Source organism: Oryctolagus cuniculus, chromosome X, assembly GCF_964237555.1.
Source record: "Oryctolagus cuniculus chromosome X, mOryCun1.1, whole genome shotgun sequence".
NCBI classification, from domain to species: Eukaryota; Metazoa; Chordata; class Mammalia; order Lagomorpha; family Leporidae; genus Oryctolagus; species Oryctolagus cuniculus.
In genome coordinates this window covers 80,519,299-80,540,410 of record NC_091453.1, presented here as the reverse complement: position 1 = coordinate 80,540,410, position 21,112 = coordinate 80,519,299, and the positions used below count along the sequence as shown (strand labels likewise).

Sequence of the window (21,112 nt, the reverse complement as noted above, 5' to 3'; positions counted from 1 at the left end):
AAAAAAAACAATAAAGGAGATGCTAACATTCCCAAACAGAATCCTCACCTTCTGTAGTCTTGCCACCTTCTCATAGCATCCTTCCAACTCTTGCCGCAAGTTGCGGTTCTCATCAGAGAGGATCTCCACCATCTGCTGGGCTCTGGAAACAATAGCAAAAGGGTCTGCTGGCATGGGCTGGTAAGAAGCAGACTGCTGAGCACGAGGCATAGCTGAATAGGTGTCTCCTGGCTGTGGCTGTTGCTGTTGCTGCTGCTGGTGATGGTGGTGATGGTGTGATTGCTGTTGCTGTTGCTGCTGCTGACTCAGGCCAGGCTGGGGAAGACGGTAATGATCCCCTTGGTGAGCCTGATTAGGAAGGAAATGCTGTTGTGGCCTAGGCAGGTGAGCTGAGTGGTCTCCTTGGTTTGGGACCAAGGAGTGTTGAGCAGGAGACAATCTAGTGGATGGTGGAGACTGCAGCAAAGGCAAGGAACCCCCAGACGTCAGGGAAGACGTAGGGCTATGCGGCTGAGAGTTTCTGGCTGACAATGGCAATGAGATGTCCTGTGTTGGCCTGTAAAACAAGAAGGGCAGGCTCAGGTGAAGTTTTCTCCTAAGTCACTTAGGGAGAAAGGCACAAGAAAGTGACATGAGAGGCCTTCTGGTGCCTCTGGACACCTGCAAAATGAGGAGCAGGCAGCATTAGACTATGGGTTCTCTGCAAAGACTTCTACAATCCTACCATGACTCTGCTGGACAGACAGAAGTGTGATCTCAAGACGGACAACCTCTAGGCACTTTGAAAATCTAAGTGATGTACAGCTATGTTCTCGTTGCTCAAGTCTACGCATTTTAAATGATTCTTCCACATGGCAAATTTCATGTCATGTCACTATTTTAAACTAAACCTTTCCTGACATTATGAATGTGATCCAGTACATATAAAGATTCAAATTCAGTAAACAGGTTTCACTTGCCCAGAAGGAAACAACAAACAGCTGTCCCCCAAAAGGGTCTCATCTTGCTATCTGTAACTTCTTGTGATAATTCATCAAAAAAGTTACAAGGATATATAGGTACTCATTATATTAGAGACAACAAATAATTATGAATTCCAGTTATGAAAAATTGAATAATGCCCATCAGCAATAACAATATCAAGACTGAGAGGAAGTTACAGGCAATTTCATGACATTCATGACACTATTTTTGATGTACTAAATGACAAAATCTAAGTACCAGAAAGATCATCAAGAATTGTATTGGTCCAGCCCTGTCAGATAGAAGAGGAAACTGAGGCCTAGTGAGAGGAAGTTAACTGCCAAATATTAGGAGTACATTAGTAGTAACAACAGGCTAGAATACTTCTTTCCCAATTTCCATTTTCTGGCTCTTTCCCCTGCCATAATACACTGATTTCTGTGCATTGATGTTTAGATTCCCAGCCTATTGCTCTGAGAAAGTTCCAGGAAGAGCACTTTGGTTATATTGTTTAATCTGGCTCTCTCATTTTTGTCCCTAATTATTAGATACAGACTACTAATACCTAGGTACAAATAATTCTTACCTAATGACTACTAGCCATTAAAAGAAACAATCAGAGTAGGCAGATGGATTACTTCCTCCATCACCACCATCAGGAAGAACATCTGTCAGTGTACACTGAAGACAAAAAGCTTGCTCACCTCCACCCCATGCCCAACTAACCTCATATGCCCCCCATGTCCCATGGACACTTGTCCTACCAGTTGATATTTCTCAATCCAGGGAAGACAGATGGCTAAGAACATGGGATTTGGATCCTAACAGAGAAAGTTTGGAGACTGTTCCTGCTGCCTACCAGCTATTTAACCTTACTCAAATTACTTAATCTGCATGAGCCTGTTTTGTTCCTGAGATTGCAAATGAATTGCAAAAATACTGGGATCTTCTCATTTTTTAAGTGAAGAAGAATTATAGCCTCTTATCTACCTCCCAGTGAGATGAGTTGACCTTATTAGTGATTTTACTTATGGGATAGCCATTTAATCTTTGCATTAAATTGCATAAAGTTCATGGAAGAACTGGGACAAATGACAAGGAGCAATTAACTTTTAACTGGAAATCCAGACACTAAAGCACATGCCTCCCGCATACACTCCAGTTACTGTTATTTTTCATTTACTTACCCCTACAAGGCAGCCTCACTGTAAGGATATCCTACATCTGTAAGACCACTCCAAACACTTGCTCATGGATACGCAATAACCTAGATGTTAACAAGAGCCTTCAAAACTGCACAAACTCTGAATTCATGTCCCTCAACTCATTCTATGAATCTGATGTACCCACATTATTTAAATTTCATACATGTGTCACTATAAATAATTACTGAATACTGATACAAATTACTTGGGCACAGAGGAATTTATATGGTACTCATGACTACCATTGGAAAGTTGCCTCCTTACTTAATCTTTATCTCCAAGAACTCAAAGCACTCTTCAAAGGCCTGGGAGCTGTTCATAAACTGATTTGTTGAAGAGTTCCCATTGTCTATGCCATGGATCTTCAGTATTCTCACAGCTAAACACAGACAATGTACTCTCTTTCTTCTAAGATTAAAAGCTATTAAAATGTCTATATATCCCTAGAAGGAAAATAAAATGTCCTAGGATTTGCTGGGAACTTCTGTATCTCTTCAACAAAAGAGAGGAGCTAAAATTCCATGTTCAAGCCAGCTCTCAAAATTTAGAAGACAAAGTCACTATATTAATCTTCATCTTCTGTCCCAGGATTTTGACACCCAAGACCTGCAAGTTGTACTCTGTTAAAAACACCCAGTTCTGAACTGGGCTTTCTCCCCACAGTTCCCCTGGGGCCCATCAGGCAAGCCAGGCTTCTCTCTCAAACAGTTCAGACTAGGCCTCAGGCTTCCCTCCTGCCTGGAGGCTGGGAGGCGTCTCCATACCCCCACAGCACACGGCCTTCCCCTCCCACCAGCCTCAGGAAGGAGGAGACCGCAAAGGAGGTCTCCAGGGTCAGAAAAACCTAGGACAAAGATAAGCAGAGACAAGGCAGCTGCCCAGCAGTTCCCCAGCCTGGAAAAGGAAGCAGATATCAATGCACTGAGATGTTGGGACAACCAAGGCAATCTTGTCACTGGCAGATAGATTTGCAATCAAGCAAGGGCTTGGGCAGTTGCAGAAATAGAGAAGGGCCTGCAGTGAAGGAACACCATCTGGGCTCCACCACCCGTCTAGCACAACAAACAGGACACTATTAACACAGGAGACGGGTCCCTTTGAAAAGAGGGGACTCAGGGACAGGAGAGGGAGAGAAGGGGATGGAATATCAGAGGAAGCAAAAATACACACAAGATTAAACAATAGTAACAGTAAAACCCATAATAATAAAAGCAGCAATCAGGTGAGCGGCTTACTCTCCAGGTCCTTCCACCACACAGCAGCTGGACTGCTCCCCACTGACACATTAACCAGGAAGCACAAGTCACCCACAGACAATAGAATCACGTGTCTCCTGGAAGCTCTGACTGGCCTCCCTGCCCCTTCCCTCCCTCCCTTCATCCTGCTCCTTCCTTCCAAAGGATCGGTGCTCTGCTGAAAAGGGGACTTGGCATACACGCAAAGGCCAGTGAGGAAAGTCACAGTCCTCCCAGCAACAGCTGTTGGGGATGCAAGGGGGAAGTAAAAGTTGGGTCCTTCCAGCTGACACAGCACCTAGCACCCTTGTCACCTGGAGGGCTGGGAGCCCTCATTCCCCCCTGCCACACACACATGTACACACACACTCTACATCGCTGGCCCATGCGTGTGCAAGCCCACACACACACTCTCACCATAGCAGTTGCCAACGACCTCGTGGAACCCAGTTTCCTCTCACCACAGAACCTCTGCTGCCCACAGACACTGCGCCTTTCCTGGGTTCTGTGAGCGTGAGCTTGTGAGTGCTGGAGTGGCTGCAAACACCAGATGGTTTCTCTTGCACAACCAGCTCGGCTCTGAACTAGAGTCAGGCCCCCTCAGAGGCCACAGCACAAGGATTTCAAGAAACCACAGATCTGGGCAGGATTTCAACAATTGAAAGGAGGTGGCTGCTTTGTAAACAGAAATGATTTAATTTTTAAAAGTAGTTGATAAATGTATAAACCCAGCATGCAAAAAAAGGCTCAGCACTTAGGAAGACAAAGATCTAGAAATTTAAAAATTCTTCGGATGGCTTGGCCCTACTTCCTTTCTGGAGTTCTGGGCATTCAAGGTATTTATTTTTCAAGTGGGGAGGAGGGCATAGGGAAGATGACGTAATCAAAGGATTGTTTAAAACTTTTGTGTTCATTTTAACAGCAAATCTCCAGCATTTCACTGCATTTCTAAAGGCAAAGTTTCTTTTTTTTTTTTTTTACAGCAATTTGCCCCCAAATTTGCTTTTCATCCTGATCTCTGAATTGTGGATTAAGAACTAGGACTAACTGGAGCTAGCAGCAATTACTTCAAAAAATATTCACAAACTATAGGAGGGATAATCAAAAAGTTCATGACAAAATGCATATTATGAAAAAACAGTGCATAGATTTCAAAGATTTCTGCATCAGGGCAGGCATTTGACACAGCAATTAAGCTGCTGCCAGGACACCAGCAAACCATGTCAATGTGCATGAGTTAGAGTCCCAGCTCTGCTCCAGATTCCAGTTCCCTTCTAATGCACGCCCTAGGAAGCAACAGGTGATGGCTCAAATACTTGGGTCCCTGCCACCCACATGGAAGACCCAGATTGAGTTTCAGGCTCCTGGCTTCAGCTTGGCCCAGCTCTGGCTGTTGTAGGTATTTGGGGAGAACACCAGCAGATGGAAGCTCTCTGCCTGTCTGTGTGTCTTTCTGTCTCTCTCTCTGCCTCTTAAATAAGTTAAATAAATTTTAAAAAATTTAAAATTGTACCAAACTTATCTTTTAATTCCATTTTGCATACATTTTTGGAAATATACTTGAATAGCTACTTGATTAAAAGGGGAAAAAAAGAAAGAAAAATGTGTCATCACCTAAAAGCAGTATGCTTTAGGAAAGCATTTCAACTACCTTTCTGTAACTAATAATTCAACAATTGGTGCCACTTCCTCATGCAGAATCTGCGGGAATTTCACATCCAGAATTTGCCTGATGGAGACCCAAATTTGATACAAAGCATACTCCAACTAGCACCATTTAAGTTTGATTATTCATCAAGTACATTAAGCACTCTGCTCCTATTTCATAAAGAAAAACTGTTACAGCCAATGTCTTTGTGAAAATATTGATCAAGAAAGGATAGTCCAGGGCCAGCGCTGTGGCACAGTAGGTTAATCCTCTGCCTGGGATGTCGGCATCCCATATGGACACCAGTTCTAGTCCCAACTGCTGCTCTTCCCATCTAACTCTCTGCTACGGCCTGGGAAAGCAGTAGAAGATGGCCCAAGCACTTGAGCCCCTGCACCCACATGGGAGACCTGGGAGAAGCTCCTGGCTCCTGGCTTCAGATCAGCCCAGCTCTGGCCCTTGCAGCCATTTAGGGAGGGAACCAGTGGATGGCAGACCTTTCTGTCTGTCTCCCCCTCTTACTGTCTGTAACTCTTCCTCTCAAATAAAAAAAAAAAAAAAAAAAAAAAAAAAACCAAATTAAAAAAAAAAAAGCATAGGTCAGCCTGGACTCTGTTGCTCTGGAGGATAGAAAAAGAGTGATACATTGATAACTTATGAGGCAGGAGAAAACACAGCTATCTTTCTAGAAAATAAATGCAGCTAAATCGCTCTGGTTGGTTTAATCAACACAGAAAGGGGAAAAAAAAACCCTCTTTGTCTCCTTATTATCTAGGAAGATCAAAGGGTTTTTCCATCTAGCTTCAATCACTATGGGAGTCATAGCAGATCACAAACAATACTGGTGAATGACTTCTGAAAATTGCTTTCCTGGGAAGGCAGGCCACGCAGTAAGTGGGGTTTTGGCTTGCTTCTGCTTCATGCCATAGCTTACACACTCCTCTCGCAAAAGGCAACAGACAACAACCAATTGAGGCATGGAGGGGGTCCCATAGACTCTCCCATACTAATAGGAAAAATAAGATATTTGCTCTCCAGCTTCACTGCCATTTTGCCTTCTTGAATGGGCTTCCATTAAGCCTAGTTGTCTAGCAGGCCAATCCACTGTGGATCTTCTGTTTCACTGGGCATGTGGAAGCTGGGATCTTGCTCTCATTGAAAACTGAATGCTCTGGGGCCAGTGCTGTGGTGCAGTGGGATAAAGCCTTGGCCTAAAGCACCGGCATCCCTTATAGGTACCAGTTCTACACCCAGCTGCTCCTCTTCAGATCCAGCTCTCTGCTATGGCCTGGGAAAGCAGTAGAAGATGGCCCAAGTCTTTGGGTCCCTGCAACCATGTGGGAGATCCACAAGAAGCTCCTGGGTCCTGCCTTCAGATCAGCTCAGCTCTAGCCTTTGTGGCCATCTGTGGAGTGAACCAGCGGATGGAAGACCTATCTTCTCTGTCTCTACCTCTCTCTGTAACTCTGTCTTTCAAATAAAATAAGTCTTGAAAAACAAACAAACAAACAAAAAAACCTGAATGCTCTGTCCCTTATCCAATTTCTTGTTCCAAGACACTTTATCAGAACTTAAGCTCCTGCTTTGAAGGCTATCCAGAGGTGGTTGAAAAAGGTTAGGAAATCAATCTGGATTAAGGAGGGAAAAGGCCTACACTGGTAATGTTAGGGGTGGAGCTCAAAGTGAATTGCATCAGGCTAAAAAAAGGGACCTGAAGGAGGAAAAAATGAAACCCAAGAAACCAGGTGCCTTCTCTTACCTTCACCCTACTCCACCCACTGAATGCTTTCACTCCTGAGGAACCTGAGGAACTTCAAGCCAAGAGATTCTTTCCCAAATGAGCAAGGAAGGGACAGGAGGTAAAGGACTTCAAATCTTATGGCCAGCCATCCTTACACATAGAAGCAGGGCAGGAACATCATACATAACTGCCATCACTGTTGGCCAGTTTAAACCTTTTTCAATCGCATATACTGAAATACTTCTCATCAGTGACATGGTCCAAATACTAACAATAGGAGCAATGAACGGAACCATGGAATCATCAAGTCTGGTGAGTAGAGCAATGGGGCCATGGGCCTCTGAATAATTAATAAGTATAATTCAGAAGAACTGGATTTATGAAGAAAACAGAAGTCATGGTGATATTTTTCCTCCAGCATTTTAGCATCTGTAATAAGTTTCTCATAGATGTTCAAAAACACAACAGGCAATAATAAAACTCCAAAGAAGAAAGATGAAGCAGTCCAGACTTCATGAACTGCAAGGAAGTACAAGGCAAGTAACCTGAGTGTGTACAGATATATTTCTCTCCATTGTAATATCTGGATGTTTGTTTAATGCCCAAAAGAATCATAGTAATTCTACAGAAAATTATAACATATAAGCAACAGACAGATTTGTTCATAAAAATGAAGGTTTTTTGGAGGAGAATATATGGAAATGATGGGAAATTTCACTCATTCAAGTCCAAGATAATTTGCTTCTGCTTCTGAAGGAAGGTCTTAACTCATAAGAAGAACAACACTAACCCTTCCTTTAATGTCCCAGGAGACAGGACAGCAAGTAGCTGTTGAAGTCATGATTTGTGCTCCTGTTCATCTATGGGGTTGTTGAGGCTATGCACAACCCATAAAGTCAAGGAAATGTTAACATGGGGCGTATTACGGCTGCAGAGGGTTGAAATTCAGATTGGTAGGCAATTTGTGAAGCCAGGGGAGAGCCATGCATTGTAGAGTCTGTTATACCAAACACTGCCCATACTTTCCCTTAAGATTCCCAACACACAGCAGAAGCAGTTGGTTGGGGTGATGTCAGGAAATGACAGAAAGGGAACTCTCTTACCTGGCTGCTCCATACTCAGGGGGATGCTGATACCTCATCAGTTGCCCCTCTGTTCTCCCTGGCTGGTTCAGGCGATGCTCACTATAGAAGTGCCCTGGCTCTTGGGCCTTACACACTACAGACTGGGATGGCATGCCCTTGAAGGGATACTCTGGTGGGGGGCCTCGGTGTTCCATGCCCTTCAGGCTATGTTGGTTGGGAGGTGGCCCTTGGGCCTTGTAGAATTCACTGGAACTTGTGGGATTCTTGTAGAGGTCATTGGGTTGTGGTGGGGAGAGGGGAGCACTGGTAACAGGTGGATGGGCCTTAACTCCGCTGGTGGCCAATGACATCTGCATTAGTCTTTCACTTAAGGAGCGGACATGGCCTTGCTTAAGGTCTCTGAGTCCTTCATCCTGGTGCATTTTCCCAGGATTGAGCCGCTGAACTGATGGACGCCCCTCAGTCCTCATCTTCTGGTTGGTGACTCCTGTGACATAGAAGGCAGCTCCAACACTGGCATGCTGTTGTCCCCGAAAGTATTGGGACTGGACCTTGGCTTCTTCATAAGTTGGGAGTTCTTCATTATTCTGCATTCGTGGAGACAGCTGTTTCTCCATGATAATGTTTTCTGACTGGATTTCCTGCCCCTGGGGTTCCTGTCGAGCAGCGTGAGCCACAAGCTGTTGATGGTGCTCCTGGGGACTCAACACATCATTCTGAGGACCTGGGTTCCCAGGACCACTGGAGAAAGGAGGGCCATTCCCTGTAGCCTGCTGATGTATGGCAAGCAGATTGCGATTCTCACTAGGATTGCCATAGCGAAGCTGCTCTTGTAGCAGACGCTGCAATACCGTGGTGCCTCCACTTGGCTGTTCTTCAGAATTTCTCATCTCTATTGCTGGTGGTGCCTTGTGAAGAGAGAGAGAAATTGGGCACCTGGGCTGCCCTTGACCTGGGAAGGGGAAACAGGAAGCTTAACACTCAATTGATGGATAAATCAGTCCTTTAAAAGGGAAGAAAATGGGCTTTTAGGGTTGAGGATTCCACTATAGAAATGAAATGCAGAAATGAATCTAGAATTAACAGATTAATTATTGGGAGTTCCAGTATATAGCATTGACCTGATGTGGAACACAGAGGCGTAAGAGCTTTGTACCTACTCTTTCATTTTTAGCAGGAATTACATATTCTATCTAAGTTTCTGATGGTTAGGGAAACCTTCAAGGGTCAAGTTGGGTGATCAGAGTAAGCAATTTTCCAAGGTTCTTATACACAGGGTTTACCTTTGTGTATTCTATTTAAATTTAAAACTGTTATGGCTGTGGAGGTGAGGGCAGGACAGCAGAATTTGTAAAGCAGTGCTACATGTGACAGGAACTATAAAATGCTAAATGAAAACTAAAATGGGGTGGCCATTTAGCCTAGTGGTTAAGATACCCATATTGCACATCAGAGTTTCTAAGCTTGATATCTGTCTCCAGCTCCTGACTACAGCTTCCTGCTGATGTGGACAATGGGAGGCAGTGGTGATGGCTCAAGTTGTTGGGTTCCTGCCTCCCAGGTCAGGGACCTAGAATGAGTTCAGTTTCTGTCTTTGGCCTGGCCCAGCCCTGACTGTTGCAGACATTTGAGGAGTGAACCAGCAGGTGGGCACTTGGCTCTGTCTCTCTGCCTCTCAAAAAGAATTTAATAGTTTAAAAAAAAATGAAGAAAGCTTGCCTTACACCAGGTAGAACTGACCCCTCCTTAATGCAAATATTTTTCTATGCACTCCGAAACATTTTTAAGAACTTTTTCGTAATGTCCATTTTGACTCCTTAATAAGAAAAGGACTGGGGGCAATTATTACTGGCAAAGTTTCTCTTTTAGCCATTCAGGAATAGTCAGAGTTTTTCATGTTATTGGATAAGAGGAGCTTAAAAGTAAAATGCCTCTTTCATTTGAAGTGCGTCTTTGATAACATTAGGAAATTGAAAAATGAGAATGACATTCTGAAAAGTATGAATACCATATCCACTCACCACCAGTACCACCAATTCTAAGGAAATCACATGGATTATGGATTGAGTAAAGTAGGTAACAGTAGTAAGGCAACTTAAGATTTGAATTCTAATCATACTATTGGTTTATGGAATAACCTAAATAACTGATTCCTCTTTTCTTAACTTCTATCTTCCTATATGAAAAACAAGTAGGCAAACTATCTCTCTCTCTCTCTCTCTCTCTCTCTCTCTCTCTCTCTGCATACTAGATAATGCAAACTTATTAAAGGTTCAAATTGTTAAATCAACGACAGGAGTCACTGTGCACTTGCTCCCCATGTAGGACCTCTGTCCTTAATGTGTTGTACTATGAGAATTAACGGTAAAACTAGTCTTCAAACAGTACTTTATACTTTGTGTTTCTGTGTGAGTGCAAACTGTTGAAATCTTAGTATAGAGTTGATCTTCTGTATATAAAGATAATTAAAAATGAATCTTAATGAAGAATGGGATGAGAGAGGGAGTAGAAGGTGGGATGGTTTGGAGGTGGGAGGGTAGGTATGGGAGAAGAACTGTTATAATCTAAAAGTTGTAGTTATAAAATTTATATTTATTAAATAAAAGCTTTCTATAAAAGTCTTTGGAATCTGTCATGTTACACACTGAAATTAAATGCTAACATTCGATTATGAAATTTTCACTAAGGATCTTAAGTAATTGGTGGACATGCTGTCACATGCAGAGTCACCATAAAGGTCAACCTAACCACTCTCAAGTTTCTAGATGAGTATTTTGGAATACTGGCTCCTAGGCCCCTATTTCTAAGATACTAAACAGCCTCAAATCTCTCCAGAATCATGAATCCCTTTGCTTTAACCATGCAAGGAATGACCAAGAACATGCGTCTGGCAGATGGAGAAAGGTCATCTTTTTAACTTCTTATTGATTACTGTTACTTGTTTCCAGTTGTTTGAGAAATTTCTCCCCATGGTTAACTCTCCAAAGATCCTTTTTAAATATCATTCATCATATTCTTTTGGGAAGTGTATACACCAACCACCAAAGGGCTGAGAAACCTACCCTCTAGTTCCCATTCCCTCCCTTACAGTGACCCTCTAGAACCCCTGTATTTAGACTGTCAAAATGGGATTTTCTGATAGGCTGACAGCACTAACATAACATCTAAATATCTTTGGGTGCCTGAAACTACTTTATCACTTTCAAACCCCTCCTGTCTGGCAGGGGAATGCAGACACTTAGCCGCCCAAGACCCCAGCAAGAATACACCACCCCCTCCCAAGCCACATCCACCCCACCCAGCACATACACACACAAACACAATTGGTGGTCCATACCTATTTCTGCTTTCTTTTAGGCGTAAAGCCTTGATCAGGATAGGGAATTCTTTCTTATGAGCAGCTCCAGAAACCGCAACAGCAGATTCCCTCTGCCCTAACACTCAGGATCAGGGTAAGCGCCGCCAAGAGTTCGACCACTGGTCTCTCTGAAATGTTCAGGAGGGGGAGGGAGGGAGAAATAAAAACGTCGTTTCTATTTTGCCACCAATGGCCAGTAGTTAAACAAACCAGCGTTTCCAAGAGAATAACTCCTCCTCCCATGATGCTTGGCTTTTAAGTAAGTGGCAGAGTCGATCTCCACAAAGGCGGGAAAGGAGCCACACTGTTCAGCAGCTGTGTTCATTCAGGAGACCATGCAGGTCCCCAGATGACGGAAATGCTCAGGTCTGAGCCTGGAAAGGATTGTTCTGCTCTAACCTCAAAGCCCCATAGAACCATTGATGTCATTCCCATTTCAAATAGTGGATGATGACAAAAGCCATTACCACCGTCAGCTTTAGGGAGGCAGCCTTTAAATTGCTGTCAGTAGCCAGACAGATTATTGAGGCTCCCAGCCCCACATACCAGAAGGGAAGGTAGTCATCATACAGCATGTTTTGAGTCAAAAGAAGAACATTCGGAGAGGCTCTCAATTTGACTCTCTCAGTCTTGGATGAGAAGAAGAAAAACAAAACTTTCAGTCAAGTGATTATATTGCATGCTGATTACTTCAGAAATTTTCCATTCTCATGATAGACATAATGAGGACTTACAAACACACAAAGAGTCCCTGCCCTCATGGAGCTTACAATCTGACCATCTTATTGATGGCCCAGTCATCCTTGCTGCAGTCAGAAAGCTGACTGCCCTTAACTCAGAGCAGCAACCCTTCTCTGAGCAGCACATACCAAAACTGGCTTGCTCAAATTCTCTCTGTGTCCTTGTTTCAGCAAAAGGAAACTATTAGACTCACATTATAAATGCCAGATGCAAACACCCAAAAGATGTGGATTTGAGATGTCCTCATTTTTCAACTTCTTCTATGACCCTCTGGAAAGCCATGCAAGTCCAACCAAAAGTGTTATAAAACTCAATAGTTTGTGTTAGGTGAGAGGCACATGAATCAGATTCCTTTCTTGTGTCCCAGCCTCGCCATGACTTATTCAAATCACTTAAACAAAAAATATTAATCTGCACCAGAGAATCCTTCTGAGGAGCAAGGCAATGCAAAGGAAGCACACATGTATCTCTATTTTGGGATCATGTCCAAAACATTCAAGTTAAAAAAAAAAAAACCACAAAACCACACAGTGATTAATTTAACATTATTTCCTTGCAATGTTGCCAAAAACAAAGTGAACAGATATAGAGTGAACAAACACGGAAATTTGTCTTTCCATCTTGTTTGGGCCCAAGGTATAATCTCCATTCAAAGCACAATCATCTCCAATCTGCAATGTAATTATTTAAGGGTGTCTCCCCTAATTTCAAAGCAGAGGAACAACTTTTAATTGGAATCAAAGTAAGACTGTTAACAGAGCTATGGTAAATATCCACCATGCTTCTATTGTCCAACAGAACAAAACATTTGTCTTTTTCTTAACTGAAACACCAGAAAACAGCCCAAGGCTTTTAAACTTGAGCCCCTGGAGAGAAATCACTATGTAATTCTTTTCCAGAACAATCTAGATTCTTCATGTCAACTGTGACTGGTTTTCTCCTGACACCTAGCTCTTCCTTGAGGAAACTGCTTGTGCAAAGTCTTTGCCTCTTCCCTTAACTTTGTTCTTTCTCCCTCATATCCACTTCAAAACCCAAATCACTTGTTGTCCATGGGACACAGACTGTTCCCCCATCCCCATCCTCATCATTTTCATTTGCTGTTTAAAAGAGGAAAAGAAACCAACTTAAGAAAAAAGATTTGCTGAGTCCTCTCCAGTTTACTGATGTTTTTCTTAAAAAAAACCTTCTATTCATGTACATGTGAATAGTCACATAAGGAGGAAAATACTACTCCATTTATTAGAAAAATGAAAGGCAAAGATTTCTTATCTCATGCTCAAGAACTAAAATAGTATGAACTCTATAACCTTTAGTTTGCCCACAGCTTTAATCATGTCACTGCAAGAGGTCTGACATCATCTTGAATCAATAAAATAATCTTGTTTCTCCTAAACATACAGACTGTCCCTGAGGATATCTGATGGGAGAAGAAAGGATATCCCTGGTTCTGTCTTTTAAAAATGCAATCTAAGTCTACATAGTCAGCTCTGGAAAAAACAACTCTGCAGCAAGGCCAAGCTAAATTCTTATTCATTTATAGTCATTGACTATCCCAGTACACCTGGGAGGTTAAGCCAAGACACTTAGTGAGAACCCTGATGTTTCCCAAGCCAAGTCCCAGAGAATCAACATTACAAGATTTCCAGGATAGACCATATTCTCACCCTTCAATAGATTTTGCAATATCCCTATAAGATCTTGTCTTCGTTCCTTCCTCTAATGCCTCCTCCCATTCTGCCCCCTCCCCTCGCTCCACCAACCCTGATGAAGAATCTAAGGCTAGAAAATTTTTCTCTGTTAAATCTTGATTTACTTCTTTCGTGCAATTTTATTCCCAGCTGAATGGAAATGAGCCAGTTTGAAGTTTTCTCTGTAATTATATCCATGTGTTTGTGCATCTCAAACACACACACACACACACCTTACAATCTTTCACAGAAAGCAAGAGGTCACAGTCAATCCTCATGTTCTGCAGGTCAATCCATACTGTAGCTAGAAGTGTCCCAGAGAACACCTTTCCCAACAGTATTGCAGCTCAGGCCACTAATTAACTTTGTGGGTAAGAAACTATGGTCCTTATACAGGTTATCTCTAAACTTGCAGTGGGTTGAGCAATCTAAGAATCATGGTTAAGAGCCTAGGCCTAGGGTGATACTGCCCAAGTACAAATTCAGGACTTATGACTACTAACTGGCCTCAAATATGTCTCTTCATGTCCCCAAGTCTCAAGTTCATCATCTGCAGAATAGGGATGTTGGTGCTTAATAGGGTTGTTATAAAGATGAAGGGAAATAATCCATGTAAAGTAATAACCATAGAGCCTGACACATAGGAAGGGCTCAATAAAGTTAGCTATGGCAATAATTATTGTTTCAAAGTAGCATTTTTCTAGAAGGTTGCAGCCATTTTATGAAGTAAGGTTGTTTTCTTAAAACAACTTTCTTTGTGGGGCTGGCATTCTTTTTTTTTAAAGATTTATTTTTATTTATTTGAAAGTCAGTTACACAGAAAGAGGAGAGGCAGAGAGAGAGAGAGAGAGAGAGAGAGAGAGAGAGAAAGAGAGGTCTTCCATCCGATGGTTCACTTCCCAGATGGCCGCAACTGCCGGAGCTGTGCCAATCCGAAGCCAGGAGCCAGGAGCTTCTTCCGGGTCTCCCACTCGGGTGCAGGGGCCCAAGGACTTGGCCGATCTTCTACTGCTTTCCCCGGCCATAGCAGAGAGCTGGACAGGAAGAGGAGCAGCCGGGACTAGAACTGGCACCCAAATGGGATGCCGGCGCTTCATGCCAGAGCGTTAAGCCGCTGCGAATGGGCTGGCATTCTTGACTTCAGCAACGCTCAGCCCTCGCTATTGCGAAAATTTGGAGACTGAACCAGTGGATGGAAGATCTCTGTCTCTTTCAAATAAAATGAAAATTTAAATTTTCAAAATTAAAGAAAAAAACTTTATTTGCAACTCAGTATTCTGTGTAAGGATCCTCTGGATCATTCAAAAGTCAGAAGTAGAAAGACTCTTGGGAAACTATTCAGAGGTCCAATGTACCCTTTCCATAAAGGAAGATGCCAGGGCCTCAAAAGGGTAGAGCTGAGATCAGAACACAGATTTTATATTTTATATTATTAGCTTGCACATGGAAGATGCTTAATAAGTGTTAAACTGAATTGACTGGTTTTAAGACACTGAAAATTTGTCTCAATGCTACAAGTAATTTTCCAGTTACATTGGAAATAAAATGTTAAGGGCAGAAAAGAAAAATCCAAAGAGGTAACAGGAAAATGTTTAGCTAGATGTATGGCAAAAGGATCTTGCAAAATCTTTATTTAGGCCAAGATGTGCAAGTCATTCAGAGAGTTAATACAAACTTCCACTCATCAATATTTTCAGGCCCTTGTTCTTGATCTTGTCAGCATCATGTCTGCTTGGCATTTGTTCTTACTTAACTCCAGCATTAGCTTAAGAAAAGGCTTAAGTAAAAAGGAACTAGGCCCAACTCTTTGCTCCTATTGCTACATCTGTCTAGATTAAGTTGGAAAATTATTTTAAGCACCACAGCAAGGCCCTGCCATTTCTTTTTAAGATTTATTTATTTATTTGAAAGTCAGAGTTACACAGAGAGAGGAAAAGCAGAGAGACAGAGAGAGGAGAGAGAGAGAGAGAGAGATCTTCCATCCGATGGTTCACTTCCCAATTGGCCGCAACGGCCTGAGCTGTGCCAATCCGAAGCCAGGAGCCAGGAACTTCTTCCAGGTCTCCCACGCGGGTGCAGGAGCCCAAGGACTTGGCCGATCTACTACTTTCTCAGGGCATAGCAGAGAGCTGAATCGGAAGAGGAGCAGCCGGGTCTCAAACCCATATGGGATGCCGGCGCTTCAGGCCAGGGCGTTAACCCGCTGTACCACAGCATCGGCCCCAGCCCTGCCATTTCTGTATCATACTGAACAAGAGTATGAGAGACCATTTCTAAGATGATAACTCAAAAGGCTTGGTCAATTTTGGTCCCAGTTTTACTTGACTCTGCTCTGAAGCAATTAGCTTCAACAAATAAATAGGTGGCAAAGGGATCCACCCTGGAGTGAACATCAGCAGTGAAATACTGTGGTAGCAAGAAGAACCTTGTTGCCAGCTTCCTCTGCCACAGCACACACATTCATTTCAAAGGAGGACTTGATCAATAATGTCACATCCCACTTCTCATTGCCTCAGAAAAGTGTAAAGGATCCATGAAATAAGATTGAGCAGAAAATGAGGAAAGTTTAAAAACACACCTAGAAGCTGCCCACTTAACCCATCCTGTACCTCCAATGACATATCACCCATTTTTATTTATATTTTATTTTGTAAATAATATAACAGTATGAAGATATTTATAATAAATTTAACTTATAATCCTAGAATACCAGAATAAAATATTTCTTTTAGTTTTCCCTATTTGTTTTGTATTTTTACAAAGCAATGAAATACTAATGCACATATGATTATAGATGCTACATTTTTCTATCACAAGCACTTTCTCCATGTGGTAGCAAGACTTCATTAACAAACATTGTAATGGCTATGTAATAGTTATTAAATGAGTGTATCAAGATTCATTTATCCATTCTCCAATTATTAAGACATTTAAATGGTTTACAATTTTGTACTAGTCTAAATAATGTTACAAAAACATCTTTGTGATTTAACCGTCTTTTAAAAATACTTTGGATTGCTTCCTAATGACAGAATCCCAGAAGTGAAGTTAATGGGTCAAGGAGCCTGAATGTTTTTAGACAACCCAATAAAAAAAAACAAAACTAGCAACACACCAAAGCCCCATGAAATCTCTCCCTCACTGGATGAAAAGTTCTCCTGCTTCCATTTCTCTACCAGGGCAGAGAAGGGCTCTGGGAAGGAAAGAAGCCAAGAGAAGCAGTGTAGTATCCCAGTGCCTTGCGAAATGACAGAGTGGAATGCAGGCGCCCCTGTGAATCCAGCTTGCATGCACTTGCCCCAAATTGCCACCCAGCCAAGAAGCTAATTAGTAAAAGCATCAGGTGGGTGAGAACAGGTTCATGGCCTGTAATGGCTTATATCAACTTTCATTTTTGCCCTTGGAAAGATCTGACAGTCAGCTTGAAGACATTCAGTTCTAGTGATCTGATCTGTTTCATTATGAAGACTGAACATGTTCATTTTCAGATCTTAAAGATTTTGCTGTATAGAATGAAGCTTCTATACATCACCAAGAAGCTTGTATGTATACCTCTTTCTTCAGCCTCAGGTTAGCTGGCACATTTAAGGTTAGCCCTGTTTAATATTATATGACTAGGCACCACCTGCCTTAAATGGTCATTTGAAGACCTGACCATGAAAGTCATCCACTCCTAAGGTAGTGGTGATTCTTGGCCAGAGATGTCCCATCTTGGCAAGAGCAGACATGGCAAACATAAGGGTACTTCAAAAAGTTCATAGAAAAAAATTACAAGTTTATTTTGGTGCAAAATTTTTTGAAATCTATGCATAGTTTTTCCATAATGCTCATTCGCCATGAACTTTTAAAAATGTTTTAATTCATTCAGTTTTTATTTCTTTGAAAGGCAGACAGTGACAGGCAGACAGATATACACAAAGAGATCTTCCATCTGCCAGTTCACTCCCCAAATGCCTGCAACAGCCGAGGCTGGGCCAGGCCAAAGCCAGAAGCCAAATGGAGAGGAGATCCAGGAATCTAAGGCATTCCCATATGGGATGTGGAAGTCCTAATCAGCATGCTAACCATGTCTACTCACCCATGAACTTTTTATAATGTCTACTCCTCCATGAACTTTTTGAAGACACCTAATAAGCACGGATTTCAAAAAATTTTGTACCAAAATAAACTGATCTTTTAATTCCATTTTTACAAGAATTTTTTGAAGACCCCATGTATTTCCTTCCATGGCTTCTTTGCCAGAACCCCTGGAAAAGGCAGTTTTGCTTTTCACCTTCTCTGTGAAGGCTTTTCTGGAATTATTATCCATCTCTCTTCTGCCCCCAGTTCTTCTTCTTACTATGAAAAATTAATTCTCTCTTCTCTGTGATCCTACTGAACTTTCCATACATCTCAATGACATAACTGATCACAGCATATTTCCTACATTTATTGAGTACTTACTGTAGCCAGATACTGTATTGGGCAGGCCCTGAGGTGAAAAAATAAAATAAAATAAAATGGAACCCAGTCCTCCAAGAACTCCCAGTGAAGCAGGGGAATCACAATTCACTGGAAAAACAAAGATAGGAGAAGATATCTCTGATAACACAGAGATCTATACAAAAGATTAGGCTCTCTGAAAAAATTTCCCAGAGGAAAAACAAATCTATGTGTTGAGATGATAGCAAAGAATTTTGTGACCACCTTGATGTCAAAGATAGATTGAGGAGTAGATATTTGGCCTAATGGTTGGCATACCTGTTAGGATGCCTGTGTCCCCTGTCAAGGTGCCAGGAATTAATTCCCAGCTCTGGCTCCTGACTCCAACTTTCTGCCAATGCAGACCCTGGAAGGCAGCAGTGATGGTTCAAGTGACTGGGTTCCTGCCACTTATATGGGAAACCTGGATTGAGTTTCCAGCTCTTGGCTCTGGATCAGAATAGCCCTGATCATGGTGGGCTTTTGGGGGAGTGAGCCAGCAGATGGGAGTTAGCTCATTCATTCTCTCTCTCTCTCTCTTTCTCTTTCCTGTCTCTGCCATTTGAATACATTAATAGTTTTTTTTAAAAGCTATACCTTTTGGAGTCATTAGCATACTGATGACAGGTCTTAAGAATTGGATGGTTTAGGCTGGTGCCGCAGCTCACTAGGCTAATCCTCTGTCTGAGGCACCGGCACTCCAGGTTCTAGTCCCGGTTGGGGCACCGGTTCTGTCCCGATTGCTCCTCTTCCAGTCTAGCTCTCTGCTGTGGCCTAGGAGGGCAGTGGAGGATGGCCCAAGTCCTTGGGCCCTGCACCCACATGGGAGACCAGGAGGAAGCACCTGGCTCCTGGCTTTGGGCCGGCGCAGCGCACCTGCCATAGCAGCCATGGGGGGGGGGGGGTGAACCAATGGAAGGAAGACCTTTCTCTCTGTCTCTCTCTCTGTCTAACTCTGCCTGTCAAAAAAAAATTGGATGGTCTAGACAGCAGAACCAAGAATGAAAGTAAGTACAGAACTCCACGAAAAAAGTGATCAATCAAGGATCAGACACTTTGCAAATGTGGGAGTGAGAAAAAAAATATTTCTCCCCACACACTTTCAATCTAGACCTTAGAATATATTGCACCAGGGATGGAAGTCTGCAATACTGAGAGAAAAAAACTTAATGCTTGATTTTTAAGCCTCTAAATGCCCAGGCAGAAGGTATTGCAATGGATTGAGCCCAATATGAAAACAGAAGTTGCTAGGCTGTGAGATCTTGGAAGACATGGGAAGGGTTTGTGATTTTGCAGTGCACATGAAAGCATTTTAAAAACTGTGGTAGATGGGGGCCAACATTGTGGTGTAGCGGTTTAAGCTGCCACCTGCAATTCTGGCACCCCATATGGGCACCATTTCGAGTTCTAGCTGCTCCACTTCTAATCCAGGTCCCTGCTAATGTGCCTGGGAAAGCAGCAGAAGATGGATCAAGTACTTGGGCCCCTGAAATCCACATAAGAGACCTGAATGAAGCTCCTGGCTCCTGGCTTCAGCCTGGCCGAGTCTTGACCATGGCAGCCATTTGAGGAGTTAACCAGATCTCTCTCTTGCTGCCTTGCTCTCACTCAGTTGCTCACTCTTTCTCCCTTCCTCCCTCCCTCTTTTCTTTCCTCCCTACCTGTATCTTTGCCTTTCAAATAAAATAACTAAATCTTAAAAACAGTTTGTGGTGGGGGTCAGCCTTGTGGTGCAGTGTGTTAAGCTGCTACACACAGCGCCAGCATCCCATACAGATGCTCGCTGCCAATGTGCCTAGCAGAGTTGCAGAGGAAAGTCCAGGTCTTTGGGCCCTTGCACCCATGTGGAAGATCCAGAAGAGGCTCTTGGCTCCTGCCTTCCGACTGACCCAGTTTCAACTATTGTGGCCATTTGGGGAGTGAACCAGTAGATGATAGACTTATCTCTGTCTCTCCCTCTTTCTTGCTGTAAACTCTGCCTTTAAAATAAATAAAATAAATATTTTTTAAAAATTTCGTGGTGGAAAATATGTTGAAAGATAACAGGGGCCAGTGCTGTGGCACAGCAGGTAAAGCTGCCACCTGCAGTGCCAGTATCCCATATGGTCACTGGTTTGAGACCCGGCTGCTCCACTTCCAATCCAGCTCTCTGCTATGGCCTGGGAAAGCAGTAGAAGATGGCTCAAGTCCTTGGGCTCCTGTACCCATGTGGGAGACCTGGAAGAAGCTCCTGGCTTCGGATTGGCACAGGTCTGCACATTGTAGCCATTTGGGGAGTGAACCAGTGGATGGAAAACCTCTCTCTTTCTCTCTCTCTCTCTCTCTCTCTTTCTCTCTCTCTCTCTCTCTGCCTCTGTCTCTTTGTAATCCTGCCTTTCAAATAAATATTTTTAAAAAGATAACATTTTGGTACAAAAAAATTTTTTTTGAAATCCATGCCACAGGACATTTAAAGTTTATGGAAATATGTACCACAAAAAAACTAGATGGATTTCAAAATTTTTTGCACTAAAATAATTTGTACATGAACTTGAAATGGTCTTATATGTATCCCAACACCTAAAACACTAAATAACACATAAATGTGCTTAATAATTGCATCTTGTTGAATAAAAACTCCCTAAGACTTTGCTGAAACAACAGCAGGAAATGAAAAAGAATGAAAGACATGGACTAATAATAATAATAATAATATTACCTTTAGATTCTCAGTCTTCTAAGGGGTCAAAAGTTCTTTCACTTCTGTTTTCCTTCTCAGCTACTCTGTGTAGAAAGAAAGGCAGTTGTGATTAATTCCATTTTATGGCTGGAAAAGCTCAAGTCCAGAACAGATAGTTAATGAAAACCAATTTGACCAGAGTTTCATATTGTTCACTGGTACAGCCAGAATCAGAACTCAGGTCTTGTAACTTCTTGCCTGTGCTCAGTTATAACACCAAACTTTCTACAGAACTGCCTGTCCAGTTTTTAAGAGGCCAGTTCTC

General features: G+C 42.5%; 1 protein-coding gene across 9 annotated transcripts in view; it reads right to left on the bottom strand.

The window, feature by feature from the left end:
• Window positions 1-21,112, bottom strand: part of AMOT (angiomotin) — a 70,732-nt gene that overhangs the window by 40,995 nt on the left and 8,625 nt on the right. For 2 of the 9 annotated variants that reach the window (XM_008272897.4, XM_051827265.2), the window contains 4 exons: window positions 20,827-20,891; window positions 11,215-11,363; window positions 7,896-8,829; window positions 49-556 (listed from right to left, as the gene is read on the bottom strand). In XM_008272897.4, coding sequence (XP_008271119.1) covers window positions 49-556; window positions 7,896-8,767 — 1,380 coding nt within the window. In that variant the 5' untranslated portion in view covers window positions 8,768-8,829; window positions 11,215-11,363; window positions 20,827-20,891. Of the gene's footprint in view, window positions 1-48; window positions 557-3,403; window positions 3,467-3,820; window positions 3,985-7,895; window positions 8,830-11,214; window positions 14,702-20,826; window positions 20,892-21,112 lie in introns of those variants that run through there. The other 7 variants (XM_002720222.5, XM_051827266.2, XM_070066645.1 and 4 more) reach the window with 5 other exon arrangements.